The sequence below is a fragment of the Theropithecus gelada genome, chromosome 2 (assembly GCF_003255815.1).
Source record: "Theropithecus gelada isolate Dixy chromosome 2, Tgel_1.0, whole genome shotgun sequence".
NCBI lineage: Eukaryota > Metazoa > Chordata > Mammalia > Primates > Cercopithecidae > Theropithecus > Theropithecus gelada.
In genome coordinates this window covers 102,478,516-102,497,965 of record NC_037669.1, presented here as the reverse complement: position 1 = coordinate 102,497,965, position 19,450 = coordinate 102,478,516, and the positions used below count along the sequence as shown (strand labels likewise).

The 19,450-nt window shown below is 40.1% G+C and overlaps 1 protein-coding gene across 2 annotated transcripts in view; it reads left to right on the top strand.

Moving 5' to 3' along the window:
• Nucleotides 1–308: 308 nt before the first annotated feature.
• Nucleotides 309–19,450, top strand: part of CTDSPL (CTD small phosphatase like) — a 119,737-nt gene continuing 100,595 nt past the window's right edge. For both annotated transcript variants that reach the window (XM_025375899.1, XM_025375900.1), the window contains exon 1: nt 309–434. In XM_025375899.1, coding sequence (XP_025231684.1) covers nt 356–434 — 79 coding nt within the window. In that variant the 5' untranslated portion in view covers nt 309–355. The remainder of the gene's footprint in view (nt 435–19,450) is intronic.

Genomic DNA, 19,450 nt, shown 5'->3' with positions numbered 1-19,450 from the left:
TCGCTCCCAGTCTCTCCGCCAGCCCCTGCACACTCACACTGGCTCGGTCGGCACACGCACTCTGGCAGCCTCGCTCTCCTCCGGGCGCACCCCACACCCACGCACCCTCCAGGCCCTGTGCACCCCTCCCCCAGGCCCGTGCCGGCGCCCGGCAGTGAACTCCAGCGACGCGGGGTGTGCGCACGCCCCCGGCCAGCGGCCGCCTCCGCCCCTCCTCACCTTTCTCGCCCGCGCCCGGCACCCGGCCCTCGTCCTTTGCCCCCACGGGCCCCCCCCCGGTGCCCCCCGCGCCGCGCCCCCGCGCGCTTGGCTTGCGGGGGGCCGGGCCTGCGGGCGGCCGCCGCGCCGCGCACCCATGGACGGCCCGGCCATCATCACCCAGGTGACCAACCCCAAGGAGGACGAGGGCCGGGTGCCGGGCGCGGGCGAGAAAGGTGAGGAGGGGCGGAGGCGGCCGCTGGCCGGGGGCGTGCGCACACCCCGCGTCGCTGGAGTTCACTGCCGGGCGCCGGCACGGGCCTGGGGGAGGGGTGCACAGGGCCTGGAGGGTGCGTGGGTGTGGGGTGCGCCCGGAGGAGAGCGAGGCTGCCAGAGTGCGTGTGCCGACCGAGCCAGTGTGAGTGTGCAGGGGCTGGCGGAGAGACTGGGAGCGAGTGTGTGTGCATCTAACCGGGAGGTTGTGAGTTTGTGTGCGCGCACGCCCGCAGAGAAGTTGTGAGCCTGTGTGTACACCTAACACAGACGTGTGTTATGTGTGTGTGTGTGCGCGCGCACACGCGGACAGAGCGATTGTAAGGATGTGTGTGCACCTCACAGAGAGGTTGTGAGATTGTAAGGGTTTGCGAACCTAACGGAGACCTTGTGAGTGCTTTTTTTCCTGACAGGCTGTGAGTTTGTGTTGTGTGTATTAGAGGTTTGTATGGGCCTGACTGAGGGGTTGTGGAATGTGTGTGCGTGAGCGTGAGCCTGGAGAGGTTCTATGTCTGTTCACTCCTGACAGAGTTTGTGTGTGTGTATGATTGTGTGACTACACCACCCAACTGGCAGATTGAATGTGTTGTGTACCTCTACTGGGAGGGTGTGTGTGTGTGTAAATTACACACAATGAGGCTGTGCACCTAACTACGAACCTGTGTGTGCCTTCCTGTGTATCAGACAATGAGGCCATGTGTCTGTGTGTGTTTAGTTGGTTGTGCAAGTGCTGGAGTCTGTGGGGGAGAGGAGGCAGTTCGGAGCCATCCCCACTTTCTCCCTTTTCCACTCTTTGCTGTCTCGGGGCCACCAGCCTGTTGGGAGGACTTACAAGGCCTGGCCCTTCCAGGACCCTCTTAGGACCGAGCTTTAAAGGGCACTTGTGGAGCCCTTATGGTGCCAGGAGTGTCCCCTCCCGGAGAGCTGGCCAAGGGCTCAGCCAGCACTGTGCTTCTGTGCCTGGTTTGATTTTGGCACATTTTGACCCCAGCCCCCCATTCTGTTTCCTTTTGGCCCTTTCTCTTGGTGTCTATATTCCCACTTAGAGACTTGGCCTGTTCCCCTCTCTTGCATGCCTGGAGCTTTCTGTGCCTCTAGTGTGTTGGGGCTTGGACAGACTGTTTTGAAGGGTCAAGGAATCTGGCTTGTTTTGTTCTGGTGACTAAAGCTTGCCTCATTCTCTTCCTGTCATGCGCCTCGTGAACACCTGGACTGAGGTCAGGTGCAGCCCGCCAGGACCCCTGACCCTTCTCCAGGCCAGAGCTGGCCACAACCGGCTTTGGGGACGAGTCAGATTTCTTTCTAGGGGCTCCTACCTTTGCTGAACCAGTGGGTGAGGTGTGCAGCCCCTGCTAGAAGTCTGGGTGGGAGTGAGGGGAATATTCTGCCTCTCCCCAGGCAGAGGCCACTGGGCAAGCCCATCAGAAAAATGGAAGGAACCAGCAGGTACCCTGAGGTTGGGCGTTTGTTTACCTGTTTGCAGTTTTCGTAGACCACAAACATGGTATGCGTCTGCAGACTGGATTTCTTTTATGTAAAATAAAGAATTCAAACTCTCTCAGGCATTTTTCTGTGCCTTTCAGATGGTCTAAAAAATTCTGCAAGAGAGTGCTCCAGGTAAATCTCCGTATTTCTCTGGGACCCAAGTGGGCAGCTGCTTGGTGATTTGGCCTTCCTGCCATAGGAGCTGTTAGTTCTTGGAGCCCTGGCTGGGTGTGTGCCCTCAGGGAGCATTTGGTTGGAGGCATCAAGGAGGTTTGCTGCCTGTGCTCCTTACCCGCTGTAGATTGAATGCTTTGTGTGATGCTTTGCCAAAGAGAATCCACAGCTCTTTGAGGAGAGGTGTGGCACAAAGCAGGGAAATATTTTCAGAGCCTCAGACCTCCTGCTGCCCCCCACCTGACTCCAGGAGCAGGAGCTCTGCCAACTTTCCCTTTTCCTCTAGCGGCTAGGATTTTTAAAACAAAGAATCAATCTCTCCAAAATCCAAACCATATACAAATACTCCAGGATAGTGCTTGTTCTATTCAACTTGTTTACATTACTTTTCATGACAATCTTTTATTATCTTTAGCAGCCTATTTTGTTTGCCAGTGTCAGATTGGTTGTTTGTTAACCGATTAGAGGAATTCTTTACCTGCAGCCCTGAGGTGGGGTGGTTGGCTAGTAGGTCCTTCTTGCTGAAGCATTGAAATCCTACTCAATTTAGTTCTTCACTTAAAAAAATGGAAATAATTTTGGTTACCTGTAATGCGGCAATAGACTCTAGAGCCAAATGTTGGAACAATTTCTTCAGATTTATAAACCAGTAAATAGGTTCAGCAATGTTTCTAGCTTAAGCGTGTTGATATCTTCAGATGGGCCCATAAAATTATGTAAAATACATTTTTGCATAAATTTACATTATTTTACATAATTTATTTTGAGATTAAACAATTACTTTGTTTTAAAAAATATTGGGCCTGGAATATTTTAAGTTTTATAATAGGAAAGAAACTATTGCTTTTACATGTTTACTTTCATCATTTATTCTCTAAAATAGGAATAGTAATGACTACCTCTGGGGTGTGACCTGAGGGTTCAAAGAGATGATGTACATTAAAGTCTCTGCCTGGTTCAACAGTGTGTGGTGATTCCATAAATCTTTCTTCAGATACAGATTTACAAAGGAAGTACTAAGCATGGGCTGTGGTGTTTTGCACCAAGTTGAATTACTTCTTGACACATTGCCACGTGGTGGTGCACAACTCAGAGATGACTGTCACTGCCAGCCTGGCCTGTCACAGAATACTCATATCTTACAGTTGTGTTTGATTTGGTTGATCATGTCAAGATAAAGAGACAAATTTCCCTGTAAGTTTAACCCAGCCTACTTTGCAATCTGGAAGTTTCCTGTTACATAGTAGTAAGAAAATGTCCAACAGTCAGTAGAAAAGTGGACAAGAGTTAGGAACAAGAAAGTCATAGAGGAAGAAATCTGAATGGCCAATAAATATATGAAGTGGTGCTCTACTTCATGTGAAACCTTTTCATGCATCAGCTTGGTTGAACATTTAAATGACTGCCAATATTCAAAGTAGACAAAGGTTTGGAAAATGACTTAATAGACGTTTGTGAGAGAATAAAGTGAGTACAGAGTTTTTAGAGAGTAATTTAATACTGAATCAATTAGGAATACATTTGGCTGCAAGTAACAGAAAACCAGATTAGCTGCAGCTTAAACCAATAGGAGTTTATTTTTCCCACATAATAAGCTGTCTGAGGGAGGCTGCTGATAGCTTTGGTTCAGCAGCTCATTGATACTAGGGCCAACATCATAGTGATTCTCCTGGTTTTCCCTCATGTTATACCATGACTGCCACCCCCCTGGAACACCACAGCCACCTTTAGGGCAGGAAAAAGAGACAGTGCCAGTCTTGTGTATTCCTTTTACCTGGAAAGCAAAAACACAAAAAACGTTCCTAGGGACCACCCAGAAAACTTTGCTGATGTTTAATTGGCCAGAACCAGGCCACATGGTCACCCCTTGCTGCAAACAGAGTGAGGAAAGTGAGTTTCCAGCTTTTCCAGCCTTTGCTGTGGGAAGCAGGAGGGGAGAACATTGAAAATAGATGGAAACAGGTATCGGTTCAGCCAAACAGCAGTATTGACCACACATTGAAAGCTCCTGTTCTACTTCTAAGTTTCTGTCCTAGAGAAATAACCTCATGTGTGCTCAAAGAAACACATACAAGGATTTTCACTTAATGACTACATTGCTTGCAATAGCAAGTATTAGAACCATCCTAAGTGTCAGTAGGTGAATGGTTAGGCTATGATACATCAATAGCAGAATGCTGTGAGGCAGTTGAAAAGAATGAGCTAAATTAAATCTAAACATACCGATATGTGAATTTTCAAGACATTTTAAAGCAGGAAAAATTTTGAAGAACAGTATAAACAGTATGGTTCCTACCTTTGTAAAAAAAGAAATCACACACGCACACACACAATTGTGTATTTGTTTAGAAATACAGAAAAAGTAATATGGAAGGAAATAAACTTACAACAAATATTCCTCTGGGAGAGGACTGGACAACAAAGATTCCTCTAGGGAGAGGAAACTTTGCCTTTTGTTTAACTATTAATGAAATATACTCATTTTACAGATGGAATTTTTTAACTAAAAAAAGAAATTTCCCATAGCTCTTTGAAAGGAAATAAATAATTTGAGGGAATTTAACAATAATAAAACAAAACCAAAAAAATCTCAATTAGTATGTTGTATTAGCAAGAACATATCAATGATATCTAAGCAGTTAATTATTTTGTAAGCTAATATGTGTCCTTGATGAGATTTCTGCAGGAAATTTTGTTTGAGCAGATATTTTGGCCTAAGGTGCTAGGTATGTTTCCTTTAAATGTTTGTAATACTCAATGTTAACTCAGAAACTTTAAGCTTTGGGCTGATAACAAAATTATAGCAAAGAGAAGACTTTTGGAAGCAATCATTATTTCAGATGACAGAAATAGATTTGAAGTAGATTCAGATTAACTTTTTTATATTAAACTTTTTATTTGGAGATAACTGTAAATTTACATGCAGTTTTAAGAAATCACAGAGACTTTCTATGCCCTCTACCCAGTTTCTCTTATTACTGAGATCTTGTAAAACTGTATAATATCACATCAGGATGTTGACATTGATATAGTCAAGGTACAGAAAAATTTCATCACCAGGAGGATCCGTCCTGTTGCCCTTTAGAGTCACACTGCTTCCCTCCCATGCCCATCCTGCTCCTTAGCCCACTGGTGACCACTAATCCACTCTACATTTCTAAAATTTTGTTTTTAGGAACATTATCTAAATGGAATCAAACAGTATGTGATCTTTTGGAATTGCTTTTTTTCACTCAACATAATTATCTGGAGATTCATCCAGGTTGTTCCTTATATTAATATTTTTTTTTTTAATTGCTCAATTGTATTCCATGACATGGATATACCAGAGTTTGTTTAACCATTCACGCTTTGAATGTTATGTAGATTGTTTCTAGATTTTGAGTATTATGAATAAAGCTGCAATAAACATTGGTATACATGTTTTTGTTTGAACCTAAGTCTTCATTTCTCTGGGATAAATGCCCAGTGTGCAATTGCTGGATCATATGGTAGTTGCATATTTACTTTTTAAAGAAACTGCCAAACTGTTTTCTTGCGTAAATGTAGCATTTTACATACCCACCAGCAATGTATAAGTGATCCAGTTTCTCTGCATCCTCACCAGCATTTGGTGTTGTCACTATTTTTAAAATTTTTTATTTTGAAATAATTATAGACTTGAAGTTGCAAAAATAATACAGAGAGGTGCCATGTACCCATCACCTAGTGTCCCCTAATGCTAACATCTTATATATTTCATTATCAAAACCAGGAAATTAATTGACATTGGCAAATACAGTTTTTTAGACTACAGACCTTACATTTCACCAGGTTTTGCATGAATTCATTTTTATAGCTTTATGCCTCTTTAACACATTTATATTTGTATAACCACCATCACGAGCTACAGAACTCTTTTGCCACCTTTGAGTTACCTTTTTCATCTCTTTTTTAAAAAGAACTCCTTTGAGTTACCTTTTTCATTTCTTTTTTAAAAACTGATATATAATATTTGTACATTTTTCTGAGGTACATATGATATTTTATATGCATAGAATAGTGTAATGAGCAAGTCAGGGTATTTAGGGTATCCATCACCTTGAGTAATTATCACTTCACTATTTTTCATATTAGCCATTCTGGTATGTAGTGGTAGCTTATTATGGTTTTAATTTGCATTTCCCTGATGGCTAATGATGTTGAACATCTTTTCATGTGCTTATTTTTCTTCTGTATATCTTCTTTGATGAGCTATCCCTTCATGTCTTTTGCCCATGTTCTGATTGGATTTTTTTAAACTGTCAAGTTTTGAGAATTTTTATGTATCATAGACATTAGTCCTTTTTCAGATATGTAGTTTGCAAGTATTTCTTCTAGCTATAGCTTGGCTTTTCATCCTCTTAAGGGCCTTTTGCAAAGCAAAAGTTTTAAATTTTGATAAGATGCAATATATAAGTAGTTCCTTTTATTGATTGTGCTTTTGGTGTCAAATCCAAGAACTCTTTGCCTAGCACTAGATCCCAAAGGTTTTCTCCTACGCTTTTTCCAAGTTTTATGATTTTACATTAAATTTACATTCATGATCCATTCTGAGTTCATTTTTTAACAAGGCGTGAAACTTTGGTTTGGTTTTTTGTCTCTGAGTGTCTGGTTGCTTCAGCTACATTTGTTGAAAAAGTTATCTGTCCTTCCTCCTTTGAATTTCTTTTGCATCTTTGTCAAAAATTAGTTGGGCATATTTATGTGAGTCTGTTTCTGGGTTTGTTTTTCTGTTCCACTGATCTATATGTCCATCCCCCTGCCTATACTATATAGTCTCGATTACTGTAGCTAAATAATGTCATTATATAGACTAGACTGATCCTTCCAACTTTTGTTCTTTTTCAAAATTGTTTTAGCTGTTCTAGTTTTGTTGCTGCATTATATAAATTTTACAATACTCTTGTTTATATCTACAAAAAAGCTTCCTGAGATTTTGATAAGAATTGAATTAAACCTGTGTGTCAATTTGAGGAGCATTGACATCTTTTCTAGATTAAGTCTTCCAATCCATGAACACATGACGTCTCTCTATTTAGATCTTTGATTCTGCCATCAGGCTTTCAGCATACAAGTCCTATTAATATTTTTTTAGATTTACATCTGAGTGTTCTTTTTAAACTATACATATTTTAATTGATACATCATAATTATACATATTTATAGGGTATATAATGATATACATACATTGCATAGTGATCAGATCAGGGTAATTAGCATATCCATCATCTCAAATATTTATCATTTCTTTGTGTTGGGCACATTTATTATCCTCCTTTTAGTTATTTAAAACTATATAGTATTGTTGCCCATAGTTATCATACAATGCTGTAGAGTGTTTATTTTTTAAACGACTGTCAATTGTATTTATTTTTTATTTTGGTGCTCACGTGTTCAGTGCTAATACATAGACATACAAAAGATTTTTGAATACTTATCTTGTATCCTATGACCTTGCTGAGCTCACTTATTAGTTGTAAGAGACTTTTTATAGATTCCCTGAGGTTTTTTACATAGACAAACATGTCATCAAATAAGAACACTTATATGTCTTCATTTCTGACTTGTATGCTTTTTATTTCTTTTTCTTGCTTTATTGCACTGACTGGAACTTTAGCAGTATGTTGAACAAGAGTAGTGAGAATGGACATCCTTGCGTTGTTCCCAGTCTTAGGGGGAAAGCATTTCCAGTCTTTCATCATTAGTATAATGTCAGCTGTAGGTTTTTTAATAGAAGTCTTTAACAGGTTGAGAAAGTAACCTTCTAATTCAATTCTTCTGAGGGTTTTTAATCAAGAATGGATGTTGACTTTCGTCTTATGCTTTTTCTGCAACAATTAGTGTAATCATGTTATTTTTCTCCTTTAGTCTGTTAATGTGATAGATTAAACTGATTTTTGAATATTGAACCAGACTTGCACCCATGGAATAAACCTTACTTGGCTGTGGTGTATAATTCTTTCTATATATTGACGACTTCTATTTGCTAATATTTTGTTAAGGATTTTTTTTTCTGTAAGTGATGTTGGTCTGCAGTTTTCTTTTTTTGTATTGTCTTTATCTGGTTTGGTATCAGTGTTACCTCTCTTCTGTTTTCTGGAAGAGATTGTGTAGAATTGGTGTGAATTTTCCAGTGAAATCATCTGGACCTGGACTTTTTTTCAGGGAGATGGGGGTTGGGGGGAATTTTTAAACTACAAATTGAATTTTCTTAATAGTTATAGAGCTATTTAAATTATCTCTTTCAGATTGGGTAACTTGGGAAGTTTTTTATTTTTCTGAGATTTGATTCATTTCATCTAAGTTGTCAAATTGGTGTGTATGGAACTATTCATAGTATTATTCCCTTGTTATCTTTTTGATGCCTGCAGAATCTGTAGTGTTATGCCCTGTTTCATTCCTGATACTGACAATGTGTGTCCTCCATCTTATTTTTTGTGTATCAATCTTGCTGGAGGTTTCTCAATTTTCTTATTCCTTACAAATAACCAGTTATTTGTTGCATTGATTTTTTAAATTGCTTTTCTGTTTTCAACTTTGTTGATTTCTGTTCTTATCTTTATTTCCTTCCTTCTGCTTTGTTTGGGTTTATTTTGCTCTTCTTTTTCTAGGTTCTTGAAGGGGCGCTTAGATGAATGATTTGAGACTTTTCTCCCTTTCCTAATGTATGCATTTAGTGCTACAAGTTTCTCTCTCAAGACTGCCTTAGCTGTGTCCCACAAATTTTGATATTTTGCATTTTTGGTTTTCATTCAGTTCAATACTTTTTAAAAATGTACTTTATTTTTGAAAGCAGTTTTAGGTTCACAGCCAAACTGAGCAGAAAACACAGAGAATTTCCATATATTCCCTGACCGCACAGATGCGTAGCTCCCCATACTATCAACATCCCACACCAGAGTGGCCCATTTATTACAATTGATAAGCCTATGTCGACATGTCATCATCACCCAAGGTCCAAGAACATAAGGGTTCACTCTTGGAGTTTTATATTCTATGAGTTTGGACAAATGTATAATGACATATACTCACCATTATAGTATTATACAGAATAATTTCATTGCCCTAAACATCCTCTGTGCTCCACTTATTCCTCTGTCTCTCCCCTGCCCAATCCCTGGCAACCACTGATCTTTTTACTGTCACCATAGGTTTGCCTTTTCTAGAATGTCATATACTTGGAATCATATAGTATGTAACCATTTCAGATTTGCTTCCTTCACTTAGTAATATGCATTTACATTTCCTCCATGTCTTTTCATGGCTTGTTAACTTATTTCTTTTTAATACTGAATAATATTTCATAGTCTGTCTGTACCACAGTTTATCCATTCACCTACTGAAGGGCATGTTGGTTGCTTCCAAGTTTTAGCCCCCTTATGAATAAAGCTACTATAAACATATGTGTGGAGGTCTTTGTGTAGATGTAAGTTTTCAGCACTTTAGCATAAATACCAAGGAACATGATTGCTGGATTGTATGGTGAGAGTATTTTGTTGTTTTGTAAGAAACTGCCAAACTGTGTTCCAAAGTGGCTCTACCATCTTTAGCTTTCAGAAGTTTAGTTATGATATGTCTTGGCATGGATTTCTTTTAGCTTATTCTGTTTGCAGTTCATTCTTGGTTTATGTCTTTGCTAAATTGGGGGAGTTTTCAGGCACTATTTTCTTGAGTACTTTTTCAGCTCTGCTCTTTCTCTTCTCGTTCTGAGACTATGATGACATAAATGTTAGATCTTTTGTTATAGTCCCACAGGTTTATCCATATTGAGCTTTTTTGGTTTTCAACCTTTTCTCCCCTGTGTTGTTCAGTTGGGTAATTTCTGTTGTTCTGTCTTCAAGTTTGTAGGTTTTTTTCCTTATTTCTTCTGTTCTGCTATTGAGCACATCTACTGAGATTTTTATCTCAATTATTATATTTTTTAGTTCTAAATTTCCCATTTAGTTTTTCTTTATATCTTCTTCTTCTCTGCTGAGACTATTTCTTTGCTGAGGCTCTGTGTCACCCAGGCTGGAGCGGAGTGCAATGGTGCAGTCATGGCTTACTGCAGCCTCAACCTCGTGGGCTCAAGTGATCCTCCCATCTCAGCCTCCTGAGTAGCAACTGTAGGCACATGTTTTGTTTTGCCTGGCTTAATGTTTTGTATTTTTTGTAGAGTCGGGAGTCAGCCTATGTTGCCCAGGCTTTAAACATGCTCCTAATTGCTTGTCAAAGCATTTTTTTTTTTTAAATCATGGCTGCTTTCAAATCTTTATCTGATAAGTGTAGGATCTCTGTCATCTTGGTGTTGACATGTATTGATTTTTTTTCATTCAGTTTGGGAGGTCCTTGTTCTTCATATAACAAGCAAATTACAATTGAAACCTGGACATTTTTGTATAATGTTATGAGACTCTGGGTCTTATTTAAGCCTTCTGTTTTGGTTGGTTTTCTCTGACATGCCCCCAGCAGGAAAGGGGAAGTCCTGCCTTGTTAATATCAGGTGGAGTTGGATGTCAAGCCTCCCTTCTTAGGCTCTTTTCTTTTTTTTTTTTTTTTTGAGACAGTCACTCTGTTGCCCAGGCTGGAATGCAGTGGCATGATCTCGGCTCACTGCAACCTCTGCCACCTGGGTTCAAGTGATTCTCCTACCTCAGTGTCCTGAGTAGCTGGGACTACAGGCGTGTGCCAGCATGACCAGCTAATTTTTGTATTTTTAGTAAAGGCAAGGTTTCACCATGTTGGCCAGGATGGTCTCGATCTCTTGACCTCGTGATCCGCCTGCCCTGGACTCCCAAAGTGCTGGGATTATAGGCGTGAGCCACTGCGCTCGACCCCCACTTGGCTTCTTTTGACCTACTACTGGGCAGGAAGGGAGTTCGGCTTCTGTGTGGTCTCTACTGTACTACAATGGGAGTGTTCATTACCACTGGCTGTGAGTAAGAGCCCTGACTCTTCCTGTGCCTCCTCTGATACCGCCTCACTGGGAAGGGGAGCACCTCATTACTGCTGGATAGGGGTAGAAGTCCAAGGTGGCCATGTGGTCTCCCCTGACCACTGGGAGAAGAGGGAGCTCATTACCAGCTTTCAGGGATGAGTCCCCGCTTCATATATGGTCACCTTTAACACCACTCCAGCATGGGTGGTAGGATGCCTCATTACACCCTATGAGGGTGGAATTCGAGGTAGCCATTAGGTTTTCTCTGGCATGAGTAGGTGTGTGGTAGGAGGGATGGGGGTGATATTAGGCTATAGTAGAGCAGTTTTATCTGAAAGACTTCTGTCTTGCTAGACTGCCCCTTTTCTGGTCCTTTGGTTACAGAGAGGAGGCTTTTATTGGGACTCTTTGTCTGCAACTGTCAGTTTTCTCCCGTAGCCAGCTTCTTTACCTCCAAGTCTAGGATCTACGAGGCAAAAAGAAAACCCAGGGAAATCACCACCCTATTATTCTTTAGGATTCAAGGTCCCTAGCTGATCTGCTTTCTTCTCTCCATCTTTCACAGTCTTTTGATGTTTATTTTATATATAATGTCCAGGCTTTTCAGTTGTACTTAGTGGGAAACAGAGGAAGAAGTATGTCTACTCCATCTTCTTGGAGGCAGAAGTCCCCTGATTCACTTTTAGACCTATCCAAATTAAGTATTTTAAGAAAGACTAGAATTAGGAAGTTATCATTTTAAAGGTTTATTTCAATATTATGCTAATGACTGATGTAAAAGTCAAATTCAGTTAGTGCTTTGAAAATCTTAATTGTCCTTTTTTTTTTTTTTTTTTTTTTTTTTGAGACGGAGTCTTGCTCTGTCGCCCGGGCTGGAGTGCAGTGGCCGGATCTCAGCTCACTGCAAGCTCCGCCTCCCGGGTTTACGCCATTCTCCGGCCTCAGCCTCCCGAGTAGCTGGGACTACAGGCGCCCGCCACCTCGCCCGACTAGTTTTTTTTGTATTTTTTAGTAGAGACGGGGTTTCACCGTGTTAGCCAGGATGGTCTCGATCTCCTGACCTCGTGATCCGCCCGTCTCGGCCTCCCAAAGTGCTGGGATTACAGGCTTCAGCCACTACGCCCGGCCTTAATTGTCCCTCAAAAAGAGAAAAGATAATTCACTGTGAAACCAAGTCTAGATCAGTAGGGCATCAGTGACAACTGTGATTTAACCAACCTTAATGGCATGCATTCATAAACTTTGGTCTTAATATCAAAATTTTAGCTTCAAGTTCATGAGTGTCCTAACTTAAATGTATTTTAAATCTAATATTCTGTTTGGTTAGCAAGCACGTTTAACCTGATAGCTTTCACTTTGTTTCTCAGTTCAGAAAGCATCCATTTAGGTAAACAGATATGTCTTTTGGGGCAAACACAAAGGACCTTATATATGGATTTAGCACTCATGGTGCTTAGACGGGGCTTGCTGGCCAGTTAGAAGAGTCTGCTGCTAGTCTGGGCTACCCTGAAAGTAGGTCTGTGGGCTCCAGAAACTTGCCCCAAGCTGTAGTTGACTGTAGCATCCCAGGTTGGGGAAGAACCCCATTTGGCATGGCAGCACTGGGTGTTCAGAAGGGACCACACCACTTCAAGTTTAATTCTGAAGTAAATGGCTTTTTCCCTTTTGGTGATGTTGAGGGTGTGGATTGAGGGGATACATAAAAGTGCCAGTGGGTTCACCAGGCTGTTCAGCTAGGTGTTGGCTGTGGTCAGGAAATACCGTGGCCATAAATGAGCCTAGATTTAAATACAGACAGATTTAAATACAGACACAAGGCCAGGCGCGGTGGCTCAAGGCCTGTAATCCCAGCCCTTTGGGAGGCTGCGGCAGGCAGATCGTGAGGTCAGGAGATTGAGACCATCCTGACCAGCATGGTGAAACCCTGTCTCTACTAAAAATACAAAAATTATCTGGGCATGGTGGCGCACGCCTGTAGTCCCAGCTACTCGGGAGGCTGAGGCAGGAGAATTGCTTGAATCTGGAAGGCAGAGATTGCAGTGAGCCGAAGTCACGCCACTGCACTCTAGCCTGGGACAGAGCAAGACTCTGTCTCAAAAAATAATAATAATAATAGTAATTAATAAATACAGACATGCACACACACAGAGGTTTCTTCATTTGCTTTGATGGTAACATATGGTGCTAAGGGAAGCAGCATCTAGCTATTGAAAAAGGGAGTGAAGGGATTCTCTTGGGTAATGTTGAAAGAATTATATATCTTAGAACTTACTTTGCAGATGTTAAATCTTGACTTACCAGACATTTAAAGTTCAGTATTTTAGTGACCTATCTTTATCTTAAAAGTCCACTACCTTTAAATAATTCTTCCCTTTAATTTCTTAACATACATTTTCCTATATTAAAAAATGGGGATGCATATTTAGTGCTTTATTTGAAATAAAACTAAGCAAATACTTGTCTTTATGGCTCTGAAATATCAAATAATGGAGCAAAGTCTCAGGAACTGTTTGTAGCACTGGGTTGGGATGTGGACATTTTTGTATTTGGGATCAGGACTGGAAACACTGGTGGTATAGTCCTCTGAAACCAGGACCTAATAAACACTGGCCTTTCTGGATACTAGGGATTATGTAATCACTTAAGTAATAGCTGATTTTGATTCTGAGTAGCTGCTTCTAGTTAAAAACTGAAAGCTTTCTTTGTAATTATAATTTATATTAAGGCTATTTGCCAAAATGTTTTTAAATCCTGGTATTTAAAGCACTTTAAAAATTGAAGAGAAGCAGCTTAATATTTGATGACTGATGCTATTCTTACCTTTCAAAATTAGTATTTAAGCTTTCAGTGTTTCAGGCTTTCTTGAACAGACTGCACTGCCTTGTCAACATGGCTTGAATAAATGTAGCCTTTTAGTACCAATAAGAATTCATACTGTACTTTAAATTGTACGTAATCTTTCTCTCTGTATTCCGATCAAGATTTAGCTCTTATGCTTAGCCTATCATACATTTGTTCTAAGTATCTGGCTGCGTTATATACAAGTCAGAAACCTTTGACTTTAATTCCAAAGACTTCAGTTAGAGTCATATTTTATTTTCTCTTTTTGAGGATATGGCTGGACATATTCATTTTTGTTTTAGTTAGAACTATACATTTCATAGCAATCATGAAATAAGTATGACATTTGAGTTGCTATTAATTTTGTCTAATGTATGAGCACTTGTTGGTAAGCGTTAGTTTTTCTACTCTGTAGTAGACCTTGTATCACTACATAGGCCTGTCTTCTGTCCTTGAATTTTTTTAAGTTTAATTTTTTATTGACTGGGTGTGGTGGCTCACACCTGTAATCCCAGCACTTTAGGAGGCTGAGGTGGGAGGATCACTGGGGCCCAGGAGTTAGAGACCAGCCTTGAAAACATGGTAGGACCCCATCTCTACAAAAAATTAAAAAAATCAGCAGGGCATGGTGATGCACGCCTGTGGTCTCAGCACTTTAAGAGGCTGAGGTGGAGGATTGCTTGAGCCTGGGAGGTGGAGGCTGCAGTGAGCCATCATTGCACGACTGCACTCCAGCCTGAGTGACAGAGCAAGACCATGTCTCATTTAAAAAAAAAATTATTAAGGTAAATTTGCATACTGTAAAAATTACTCTTTCAGTGTAACCCAGGTTAAAAAGTTTCATGAGTTTTAGCAAACTCATACAGCTGTATAACCATTACCACAATCAAGATAGAGAATATTTCCATCATCCCCAAAATATTCTCTGTGGTGGTACCATTTTGACTCCCACCAGCAATGTATGGTACTTCCAGTTGATCTACATCCTTGACAGCACTTGATATTGTCAGTTTTTAAATTTTAGCCATTATAGTGGCTCATCATAGTTTCATTTTGTGTTTCCTAAATCTCTGATGATGCTGAATTTCTTTTTATGTGTTTATTTGCTGTCCAAATAACTTCCTTGGTGAAGTGTTCAAACTGCTGCCATTTTTAAAAAACCAAATTGTTTGAGTGCTTATTATTGTGGGTTTTTTATGTAATTCTGTTTACAAGTACTTTGTTGAATATGTGTTTTGCAAATGTTTTTCCCAGTCTGTGGTTTATATTTTTATTCTCTTAGCAATGTCTTTTTTTCAAAAATTCTTATTATGATAAAATACATATAACATTAAATTTAGCAGTGGCTCACACCTGTAATCCCAGCACTTTGGGAGGCTGAGACGGGTGGATCACGAGGTCAGGAGTTTGAGACCAGCCTGACCAACATGATGAAACCCTGTCTCTACTAAAAATACAAAAATTAGCCAGGCTTGCTTGGTAGTGCACGCCTGTAATCCCAGCTACTCAGGAGGCTGAGGCAGGAGAATCACTTGAACCCAGGAGGCAGAGGTTGCAGTGAGCCGAGATCGCCCCACTGCACTCCAGCCTGGGTGACAGATCGAGACTCCGTCTCAAAAAAAAAAAAAATTGATTGTATTAACTACTTTAAGTATACAATTCATTAGTATTAAGTACATTCATATTGCCATGCAGCTATCACCACCATTCGTCTCCAGAACTCTTTTCGTATTGTAAAAACAAAACTACTCATTAAACAATAACTCCCATTCCCTCCTTGCCCCAAACCCCTGACAGCCACCATTCTGCTTTCTGTCTTTGTGAATTTGCCTACTCCAGATACCTCATATAAGTGGAATCATATAGCATTTTTTTTGTGACAGGCTTACTTCACTTAGCGTACTGCCCTCAAGGTTCATCCATGTTGTGTCAGGTGTTAGAATTATCTTCCTTTTTAAAGCTGAATAGTGGTCCATTGTATATGTATGCCACCTTTGCTTATCCATTCATTGGTTGATGGACACTTGTGTTGCTTCCACGTTTTAGTGATTGTGAATTATACTCCTATAAACACAGGTGTTTGAGTCTCTGCTTTCCGTTTTCGGGGTATATATCCAGAAGTAGAATTGCTGGATATGGTAATTCTGTTTGTACTGTTTTGAGTAACCTCCTGTATTAGTCTGTTTTGCATTGCTGTAAAGGAATATCTGAGATGGGTAATTTATAAAGAAACACACTTTATTTGGCTTGTTGTTCTGCGGGCAGTACAGGCATGGCACCAACATCAGCTTGGCTTCTGATGTAGCCTCAGGAAGCTTATAGTCACAACAGAAGGCAAAGGGAGATGGCAAGAGAGGAAGCAAGAGAGCGAGCGAGGAGGTCCCAGACTGTCTTCAATAATCAGATCTCCTGATAACTCATTTCCATCGGGAGGGCACCATTCATGAGGGATCTGCTCCCTTGACCCAAACAGCTCCCACCAGGCCCCCCACCATCAACAATGAGGATCACATTTCGACATGAAATCTGGAGGGGACAGACATCCAAACTATATCACCTCCATTCTGTTTTCCACAGCATTCCCACCAACAGTGCACAGGGCACAGGGGTTTCAGTGTCTCCACATCCTCATCACCTTGTTATCTTCTGTTTTTTTGTTTGTTTGTTTTGTTTTTTAATAGTAGCCATTCTCATGACTGTGAGGTATTAACAGTGTCTTTTGAAGATCAGAAATTTCTAATTTGGTGAAGTCCAGTTTATCATTTTTTTTTCTTTTCTGGATCATACTTATGGTGTCATATCTGAGAAATCTTTGTGAGCCCAAGGTTACAAAAATTTTCTCCTGTGTTTTCTCCAGAAGCTTTTTTGAGGGAAGGAAAGGGAGGTTTCTATTTTGGATTAGCTTTTGGATAAAGTAAAAGGCATGAATTGGAGTTTATTTGCATACGTGGATGTCCAGTTTCTGCATCATTTATTGAAAAGACCATCCTTTCTTCATTGTTTTGCCTTTGAACTTTTATTAAAAATCAATGACTATATATATGTGTGGGTCTATTTCTGGATTCTAGTCTCTCCTTAAATTTTGATCACTTTCCTTAATATGAAGCAGTGTTAAACTTGGGATAGTACCAGCTTTCCCTCAGAAGTAAATTTTTGGTTATGATTTAAACAGAAGAGAAGATGAAAGCATTTGACAATCTGTCAGGGCAGATTTATTCTACATTTTGCAGTTAGGGGGACTCTGAAAGGCAAGACCTAGGACTTTCTTCACTCTTTATTTTAGTCACCTAAACAGATTTTGTATCGTGTATCTTTTTTTCAGGTTTAAAATTGGGGCTGAGAATTTCTTCTAATACTGAGTATACTTATGCAGAAAGTTAATACAAAAGCATAAGATAAGATAAATAAGCATTTGAGTTTAAACTATAGTTATACAATAGTATAAAAATAATGACTGTCTTGATAGGGTGTCTAAGAGAATGAGGGAGTTGAATGTCACTGAAACAAAAATAAACATACTGAAGCCCCAGCTCTGCAGAGAGGGCCTAGGGTCTTGAGGGTGTGTGGGACACCTTTCTGGCCATCAAAAAAAAAATCTACAGAAAACAAAGAGTGGTTACACTACCCAAAACAAAAGGGAAGAGCCAAGCTTTTTCTCTCAGTGGCTTGAGTTCTGTCACCACCAGGTAAATAAATCAGGTGAAACTTTCCTCAGAGTGAAGTCTTCATTCAGGAAGTATAACCGAGTTCATATAGAGATCACAACTTTGATTGCCAACAATTTCAAGACGTCACGTAGAAAATAACGTAGAGATGGCCAGAGTCCCAGAGTTGGCCAAAGACTGGACAAGTGGCTAACATCCTTTTCTACCTATCTGCCTATCTCATCAGGTCTCTCATTCCAGACGACCTCCAAGGGGCTGCTGATGTAAATTTCTAAAGCACAGCTCTGAAATGTTAGATTAAAAGTATTTCTTACTGACCCCAAAAACATGAGTTTCACAGCCCGTAACCCTTCATAGTCTGGCCAGAGGCCACCTTTTGAGCCTCCTATGCGGGATTCTCTTTCTGTGCCACTTGTTGAGCCTGAACACTGTTTTTTCACTTCACTGTATACTGTACATATACTGGTTCCTCTTACTGGGATGCCTTTTCCCTTATGTACCTGATAGGTGCTTAGTTTTCCTCTGAGATCCCCCCCAAGTATCACCTTCTCTTGACACCTTCCTGCAGTGCCTGTGCAGGATGCAGCAAGTAGAGTATAATATTTAAGGACACGGGCTTGGATTTGAATCCCAGCTATATCACTTAAGAATTACGTGAACTCTGACAAGTTATTTAATCTCTCTGAGCCTTGAGCCTTGATTTCATGGTAGTAAATACCTTATAGGGTTAATATGAATATTAAATAATATTACATGTATACATATATAGTACATTCAAAGTATATGAGCATTTAATAAACATTAATGATTATTAATACTATCTCTTATTTATTCAGTAAGCATTTCTTGAGCACCACTGTGCTATTCAGTCATTCCAAGTGCTTGGGATGCATGTGTGAATGAGACCTTGCCATTGTATTTGAGGTATTTAAGCACAGTGCTTTAAGAAAAGGATATATACAAAGTGCCATGGAAGCTATCATGTTTTATGACTACAGTGTACCAAGTAATATGTATATATTATATATATATCTTATTTCATCTTCCAAAAGCCTTAAGATATAGGTATTATTTTCTCCATTTTACAGCTGAGCAAACAGTCTCAAAGAGGTTAAGTAACTTGCTTGTAATGTAGATATGCACCTAACAAATAGTAGAGCCAGGAGGCAAACCTAGTCTGTCTGACTGCAATGTAAAAATGAAGCTTAGATAGTATTTGGAGACTATTACAAGCCCTTTCAGATTTACATCTCAAAAGATGTATTTTTCCAAAAGATGCCACTTTTGCCTCTATCATGGGCAGCACATTTAGCAGAACAAATTCTAAGCTCACCCAAGATGATAGTCCACATTTTCTTATAATGCACGTTATTTTGTTGTTTATAGAACACATTCTGTTTCCTTGAGTCTTGCTGTTAACCCTTGACCGTTTTCATAATCACTTGTGTACTACAAATAGTAGAAGTGAGAGAAAAAATTTGTTGTAAAGGTCAAGAATCCAATAGTATTTATCTGTGAAATTCTGGGAGAAGTGATAGACCTCACTCTTACCACTTACACACTATATCTAGGTGTATAACCAAATAAAAATGGAGTTTTGAGATTTTTTAGAAGGAAAATGTGCTAAGGAGGCTCTTAAAGATGCTTGAATCTCATTGTATTGGTCAGAGTTCTTAGTTGCAAACCAGAGAATCCACTTAAACTATTTTAGATAGAAAGGAGTTTGTCAAAAGATGTTAGTGGCTTATGGACCCTCTGGTATAGCCTAACAATCAGATTTGGCCGTTTCACAGCAGGAAAAATGCTCAGTACACCATGGAACTATTCTAGTGAAACATACTGCAGCTTACTTGCTCTCGAGGGGGATAAAAAAACA